This window comes from Podarcis raffonei, chromosome Z (genome assembly GCF_027172205.1).
Source record: "Podarcis raffonei isolate rPodRaf1 chromosome Z, rPodRaf1.pri, whole genome shotgun sequence".
In the NCBI taxonomy this organism is placed as follows: domain Eukaryota; kingdom Metazoa; phylum Chordata; class Lepidosauria; order Squamata; family Lacertidae; genus Podarcis; species Podarcis raffonei.
This window is the reverse complement of record NC_070621.1, coordinates 15,257,871-15,266,046: the sequence shown is the minus strand read 5'-3', so window position 1 is coordinate 15,266,046 and position 8,176 is coordinate 15,257,871. Positions and strand designations below refer to the sequence as shown.

Sequence of the window (8,176 nt, the reverse complement as noted above, 5' to 3'; positions counted from 1 at the left end):
AAACCCAGCCTCCATCCCAGCCAATGATTTATGCAAGAAATCCAACATATTCCTATCAAGTCATTCACACACCCCAACATATAGAGTAGTACCCTTTTATTGCTTCAATAGCACACCGAATGTTGTGCATTAACCATTTATAGCCTATTGCATTGGCATCCATCTGTCTCAAGAGAATGGATTATGCCTCCAGGGATGACGTCAAACCACTGCATAAGCAGCACCCAAGCGACCTCCCCAGGACACAGTATGTAAGGTGGTCCTGGGCTGCCCAGATGACAGGAACCGCCCCCCTCGACCTCACTAGTGTGGTCCAAAGGAAAACAGAGCAATATGTTTTGCATCAGCTTGGCTGCAGGAGTTGCCAGGCTATCCAACCATTTTCTCCAGATATGTGTAGCCTTTTCTGCTTCTGAAGACATGCAGATATGTGTAGCCTTTTCTGCTTCTGAAGACATGCTGCAAGGCAGCAAAGGTTTAGGACCAGTTTTCCTTCTCCTAGATGGGCTACCTTCCCAGGTTGACAAGCCTCACCTGCCCCTCACTTTCCTCTACAACACATGCAGAAACCCTCCTCTTGATCATTGGACCCACTATTTATCTCGTCCGCTCAATATGCTGGAGCCTGTCTTCTCATGCAGGGAAGTCCTTAACCTACTGAGGGTTTGAGACCCATCAGCTACTCTTACCTGGTTTAGTCAGGCAGTCAAAGCCATTTCCCAGGGTGTGGCTGCTGTCGCATGCTGACAGCTTCAAGGAGCAACAGATGAGAGCTGAGTGCAGGATGGGAACCAAGGTGGACAAATTACTGCAGAAGAAGCACAATGTATCCCCTCCCAGAGGTCCTACCCTTCCTATAACACCCCTTATTGCCTGTATTTATTTTAAATCCCCCATTAAGGTAAGGCTAATCTTGACAAGAGACTGTTTCTAGCCAGCATACATGAGTGAAAAATGGGAAATTTGCACTTTGCTACATGTAAATAGTTATGTGTGCACACACACACACACACACACATGCAGGTTCTTGAGTTAAAAACCCGTAATTATTGAGAGGTAGGGTGAAGGAGGATTAACCTGGATTATGGAAACAGAGTGCTCTTGTGCTTGAATCTTGTCTGGTTGTCCATTGTGAGAACAGGATTCGGGGGTTGGATGGGCCGTTGGCCTGACCCAGCAGGGCTTTCTATGTTTTTCCTAGAAGCCACCTGCAAAATCTCTTAACAGCAACCCCCTTCCCAGTTACAAATTCCTTAGCGGTTTACAAAATCCCAGGTTACAAAATTCAGATTTTATACACAAACCCATACCCAAAAGAACTGCTGGCCAGCTGCCTTTTGCCCCGACTGCCCAACCCCCAACTCTGGGTTGGTGCTTATTGGATCAATGCTTGGCTATTAGTAGCTGATCCCTACTAGACAGGTACATAAAAGTTGGGATTCATTTGAGACGTTGCTTCACAGAGTTCTAAGGCAGGCAGAGCTTCATTCAAAATGGAAGCAACTAAAGCTACAGCAGCCACAGAGCTTCTAGAAGGACCCCTGGACAGAGGAATCATCTCGCTAGGCAGGCCACTTGAGATGCCTTGAGGGCTTTTGATAAAAGGGGGGGAGCAGGTTTGCACCCAGAGTAGGGTGGTGGTAACTTTTTTCACCCAAGGGCCACATGCTATGGTGGGCTGGGCCAGAGTTGAAAGTGGGCAGAACAACTAATGTAAATCATTCCTCTGCACAGGCTAGCTCCACACAAATCTCTCTATTCTTCATCCAGACAAGCAAGCAGCATTGTCAAGAGTTTTTAACCTGTCTTTGAAAACTCTTTACAATGCTTGACAACAACACCCCCCCACACACCCCCAAGGTGCAAAGCAGGGCCAGAAAGGGTGTATAACCTGGAAAACATTCAAAGGGCCATATACAGAGGCCTGGAGGGTCACATTTAATATTCTATACCCCAGGCATACTACACACACTAAACAGAGTAAGTCTAGTTCAGTATTCTCCAAAAGTTGGCAGATGCCTCTGGGAAACTCAGAAGCAAGGAATACTGGGAAGAAAAGATGTTCCATTAAGCTGCCATTAACTATTAACTAGAGTAATCAGATCTTGGTCTAAAGAATCCCACCAAAAGTCACACACTGTGAGGAAGCAATGTTACACCTCCATGCTCAAAACCGTATGCACTGTGAAATGCCAAAATCCTTTTTTTAGGAGACAGGGAATTGGGGAGTCTCATCAGCATCTGAAGAGCCACCAGTTCCAGCTAGTCTGGTCAAGGATGATGAAGATTTATTATTTGTACCCTGCCAATCTGACTGGGTTGCCCCAGCTACTCTAGGCAGCTTCCAGCATATAAAAACATAGTAAACATTAAGCCTTAAAAAGCACATTATCTTGACATCTGATGGCAGGGCATTCAACAGCTTTGGCGCCACTACTGAGAAGGCCCTCTTCCTGATTCCCTGTAGCTTCACTTCTCACATTGTGGGAATCTCCAGAATGATGTGAGTTGTCACTCAATCTCTGGGAGGGTTACACTTTCCTTAACCCTGCCTTGCTATGGTTAGAAAACCAATCCAGCTGTTCAGTAAAGTGCCCACTCTCTCAAACAAAAAGTTTCTGCACACTCCTATTAACAGCCAGTATAGGTCCCCCAACAGGATCCTTTTATGATTTTACTTGCAAAAACCATTCAGTCTAATATAGTACAAAAGAATTCTTTTTATTTTTGTTCACAGTACAGTAAAACACAAGGAACTGCTGTGACATATTACAACATCCTAGCAAGGACAGCAAATTTTCATCCATTTGGGTTTTTTTCTTCTTTAATTTACTCCTTTATCTTGAATTGCACCATTTCTTACTTACAATTTCTTATTTACGGCATTTTACATTTTATAAATGTAAAATATTTACTTATACAAAGAGCAAGGCAGGAATCAATGTTAAATCTAAATAGAGAAATCGCTCTCTGACAAACGGTTAACTAAAAGCAGCCAGGTTTTTTGTTTGTTTGTTAAGGGAACAAAATAATTTCCAGCTTTACCACCGGGATCTTCCTGCATCCCCTTGCCTTTTCATGTGCTGCATTCATGATTCAAGAGATTTACTGAATGCTCCATAATTTCTGTGGTCCATGGTGCAGTGGGAAGAGAACATACTGGGAGATTCTGGCAGGTGATCATGTGCCCTTTTAGTGAAAAATGATGTCTCTTTAAAAGAGAGAAGGCTCTCTCAACTGAAGGGGTACTTTTGCTGTTGAAAATAAAGCCCATTTTGCAAATGAACCACAAGGGGACAGTTTGCAAGGGGGGAGGACACAATATAGCCAATCCCACTGCTTTTAAATCAAGGGGGGAATTCAGAAGCATTCCCCCCCAATAGAAATGTAAATAGGCCAACTTGGGGGGGGAACCAGGGTGGCATCTGGGCAGACAATGAGAAACAGGACTACCACTCCTTAGGAAGGGGTGGAAGAGAAAAAAAACCAGCTCACCCTTTTCTCTTAAGACAGACACAGCAGCAAACACAAAGAAAAAATAGTCTCAGCTAAGGTGAGGCATTTGCTTTGCTGAGGAAGTTCTGCATCCACTGTACTAACCAGAAATCTCCACAGGACAGGTTTCCAACAGAAAAGCCTCAGCTTTCTTTTCCACTCAGGGTGGAAAAATAAACACCCACACAACTGGAGGTCAGCTCAGTACCATCTCATCCAGCAACAAAAGCAAATTTGTGGGGAGGGGAGATGAGAGAAAGAGGGTATGGTTTTCAATGCTAGAGGGGACTCTATCTCATTTCACGGTTAGAGTGAAGTCCAGTCTATGCACAAAATGCAAAAAGTTGAGTGGGGGGGGAGGGGGAGGGGGAAGGCTGAAGGCGGGGAAAAGACTGAGTTGCCATCATATGATAACACTGAGAAAAACAAATCCAAGGGTTTCTCAATAAGAGTAACCCTGAGCTGCTTGCAGGAGGGGAGACAACAGATGCTTAGTTCTCCAGATGAGTACACCCCGAGTATTCCCTGGGGGAGGCTCTGCTCCATATTGCACACAAGTTCACTTAAACCAACCTCTCAGCAGGGGGATAGGGCAAGAAAAAAGTGGATGAGTTGACAAAAAGTTTGGAGAAATCCTAGCTGCTGCTGCATCAAAGTGTGTACTTCACAGTGGCTTCAAGAGGGACAGAAGTGTTTCAGGGAAGGCCTTGACTGATCACCTACACTTCTAGACCCAGAAACTCAGCCATCCCATAAATCCACTTAGGGCAAACAAGTCCAACAAAAGAACTGCCGCCTGTGTAAGTTGGTAGGGTGCTGGACTGACAAAACCCAAAAGCTTTTAGTTAAATTGGGCAGCCACACCTCCCTGCTCTATGCCAAAAATATGAAAATGTTAATACTGATTTTGATTTTCCTTTCCTCATTTCTAGCTATGGCCATGAGATTCATTGTAATCCATGATATGAAGCTGTCCAACATTGGCGTCCTGGGTTCTGGGGGAGGGAGGCAGTTCCTCGGGGCTAGGGGAGGGTGCCTGGGCTGCCTCCGTGACCTCCAGGCTGGGATCGTTGCAGGTCTTCAAAGGTTCACAAACGTTGCCAGTGGCCACCCCATCCTCATTGCAGTGACCCTTGCTCTTGTTGTGGAACAGCTCTTGGGCCTTCATCCCTAGGAAACTCTCAGAGCTTGGGAAGGAGCCCACTGTGGGAGGGACGCTGCCAGAGGAGGGCTCCAGCAATGCAGACGACTCCCTGCGGTTGTTGAGCTGCCCAGTGCGCTGGCTGGGCTTCTCAGGGGTGGACACCTCGCTGCTGCTGCCCCGGGTGCTGGGAAGTTCAGTCTCACTGCTACATTCCAGCGGTTCCTCACTGTGTCCCATAGTAGGGTCAGCACTGCTTTCATTTGCTCCAGGCAGCCTGTTGTGGGGGCCGGGGGGAGAGGAGAGAGACAAGTCAGCCCAAGTGACCAAAGGTTTGCCTTCAGAAGCAGCAGCACATGGGCTGGAAACTGCCCCACCTACCCAAAGATTTCACTCCCCCTACATAAGAACAGCCTGCTGGATCAGACCACTGGCCCACCTAGTCCAGCATCCTGTTCTCAGTTAGTGGAACTTAGCCAGTGCGGTATAGTGGTTAGAGACTAGGAACTAGGAAAGCAAGATTCTAATACCACCCCCCTCAGCCATGAAGCTCACTGGGAGACCTTGGGGCAGTCTCTCAGCCTAACTTACCTCACAGAGTTGTTGTGAGGGGAAGAACTATATAAGCCACATTGAGCTCCTTGCAGGAAAGGGCTGGGGTGGGGTTATAAATGCAATGAAGAATAGACCCATGTGTCAAACCCATTGATTTCAATGGGTCTACTCTGAATATGACAAATGTTGGCTGCAACCCCTAAGCTCTGAAAGCCTGCATCAGACATAAATTGTTTATTATGAGCAGCCAGCAAGCCTCACAGCTGCACTTGGCCCCTTTACCTTTCATTGGATTCAGCTTGTTCCACCTTGTTTTCTTCACGGCTCTTCAACAGCCGTTCATTCTGCACTTGGCCATGCAGACTCAATATCTCCACCTCAAACAGCTGCGTAATATTTTTCTGCATTTTGTACCAGCCCTCAGCTGCTTGGAGTTGGAAACTGAAAAAAGAAAAGAAACCTGTGTCTGGATTTTATGTCATTACATTTCCCCTCTGTATACAAAAGCATTTCTCTTTCAAGGGGGAAAAAGAGGTATTCTCCTCCAGGCTATGGCCACATTCACCCCATACATTTACAGTACTATAATACTACTTTAAAGAGTCACAGCTTTCCCCACAGAATCCTGGGAGATGGAGTTTGTGCAGGATGCTGTGAGCTGTTAGGAGACCTTTGCTTGCCTCAAAGACCTAACATTCCTGGAGGTTGACAGGAGTGAAATTGGGATTTGGGGGAGGCCTCTGTACTCCCTTGCTTGGTAAAATGAGCTGAAGGGCGGGGGGGGGGGTTTACCTGGCTTGGATTTTAACATCTTCCAAATATTTCTTCTGCTCCAACAAGAGGTGGTCCCTCTTTGCTAGCTGATATTCCAGTTCGCCTATTCGCTTCTGAGAAGCTTCCAGCTCCTGGCTCTGCTGCTGAATGCAATAATGTGCTTTCTCCAGTTCTTTCTGAAAGGCCATCTGCAGGCATTCCACTTCCTGGAAGATGGAGGGGGTTAAATAAAGCTAAATGATTGTAGACGGGAGAAGAGAAGACTGAGAGGGAACAAGAGAGGCCAGGCAGAATTATGACAGAACTAATTAAGGAATTGCTGCTTTTGACCTTGGATCTGGGTTTAGCGAAACCACTAACTCATCGTAGGCGCTGGCAAAGGATGCCTGGGGTTCAATTCAACGCTATCATTCTTCCTAGAGGTGTGAGATTTTCAGGTGCTGAAATATTGGCAAGTATTTTTAAAATCTCCCAGCCACAGATAATTTGATGAAAATTGAAATGCCTGCCATCATTTTCTTATTGGAAATAAATATTACTACTGTACTTCTTTAAGTACATGCTTTTTTCAAAGTATGCAGGGTTCAAAGTAGTGCAGCAGTGGCTAACCTATGGTCCTCCCAGCTGCAGGCCTGTCTGTAGCTGCCATCATCCCTGATCGGTGGGGCTAAGAGAGGTCCAACAACATCTGAAGCACCCAGTCTATTGATCTGATGCATGCTCTTTTGCAAAACTAGGCTTTATTTCAAAGACCCAGTTTGGCACCAACACCCCACACATGCATTTGTGCACACACACACAGGCTTAAAATGTCAATGGCACCCCTCTGGAGGCTTCACCTGGGGTAAAAAACCTGGCTAGTGCCCCCCCCCATTGGTAGCTATGGCACTGATTAACTCCCCAGCACCCCTGACCATAAGGCCACACTGGCTGAGATTCATGAATGCTGGAGTCCAGCGGCATCTGCAGGGCCAGCCTGTTGTGTTTGCCCAATGTGAGCCACAAGCAACAATGCTGGCACACATCTCTCCTGAGGCATACCTTAGTTGTGCCAGCCTGCTTGTGCTGAAGCTGTTTCAAACACAACTCTTTCATCTCCCCAAAGACTAGGAGTTGCCTGTTCAACATCTCCATCTGCTGTTGGGCCGACTCACAGTTAGAAAGCTTAAAAGAGAAAGTTTTAGTTAGAGACTACACAACTATTATCTTTTTTAAAAAGTACTGCTTATACCAGAAGATGGGGAACCTGCTGCCCTTCATGTTTATTTTGTATTAAATTTATATAACACTCTTCATTCAAAGATCACAGGGCTGCTCACAACACAAAATGCATACTAAAACAAAAACAAAACAATAGACCCCCCCTCCCACACGTTACTGGACTCCAACTCCCGCCAGCCCCAACCACACACACAAACAAACACAGAGCAGGGTCCACAATACTGGGATGCAGCTGGAAGAAGTCTTATTGAAACCAAGGACACACACCTATGCACACAAAATAGGGGAAGTGGGAACCCCACAGGAAAATTTAGCTCTTACCTTCTGAGAAACCTGGCTCAGCAACAATTCCGTGTGACACATCTTGCTGCTGGCTGTGTTCAACTCCAGCCGCAGGCCTGCGATGATTTTGTGGCAGTCTTCCAGTCTGATCTTGTAAAAAGAAACCCAAACAATATTAGTGAAGCTGGTTAGTGGCACCATATCCTTGGGAGACACCTCCCCCTGCCCTTGCCGGCCCCAACACCCAACTCAGAGAGTCACTTCTTGTACCTTCAGTTCCTGGCTGTGATTGTAATACTCTTCCCGTTCCTGCTGCAACTGGCGGATCTGGCTGTGGAGCCGAGCCATGAGCATGTCGTGTTCCTCCTGGAACTTGCAGAACTTGGCCTGCTCCATCTTCAGGCTGAGCTTCAGGACTTGGATGTCCTTCTCCTGGAGCCTCAGTTGGTCTTTCTGCCAGGAAGCAGAGACCAGTCAAAAGGGCCCACTTCAAATAAGGGCAAGTTTTGTCAAACGCAAAGTGTAAATGTGTTTATACCATGCCTGCTGCATGTCAGTAGTCTGTATTTTATTTCATAGAATCTATACATTGTTTAAAAGCCTCAAAGCAGTTTGCAAAAAAAGAAGATGAAACAACAAAATCAAAGAATAGAAATAATAATTTAAGACTTTTCAAAAGTTAAAATAACTCAAAACTCGAAACAGATT

The 8,176-nt window shown here is 46.0% G+C and overlaps 1 protein-coding gene across 5 annotated transcripts in view; it reads right to left on the bottom strand.

The window, feature by feature from the left end:
- Positions 1-2,700: 2,700 nt before the first annotated feature.
- Positions 2,701-8,176, bottom strand: part of TSC1 (TSC complex subunit 1) — a 31,652-nt gene continuing 26,176 nt past the window's right edge. For all 5 annotated transcript variants that reach the window (XM_053373482.1, XM_053373481.1, XM_053373485.1 and 2 more), the window contains exons 17-22: positions 7,739-7,921; positions 7,508-7,618; positions 7,007-7,129; positions 5,984-6,171; positions 5,475-5,632; positions 2,701-4,926 (exon numbers count right to left, since the gene is read on the bottom strand). In XM_053373482.1, coding sequence (XP_053229457.1) covers positions 4,424-4,926; positions 5,475-5,632; positions 5,984-6,171; positions 7,007-7,129; positions 7,508-7,618; positions 7,739-7,921 — 1,266 coding nt within the window. In that variant the 3' untranslated portion in view covers positions 2,701-4,423. The remainder of the gene's footprint in view (positions 4,927-5,474; positions 5,633-5,983; positions 6,172-7,006; positions 7,130-7,507; positions 7,619-7,738; positions 7,922-8,176) is intronic.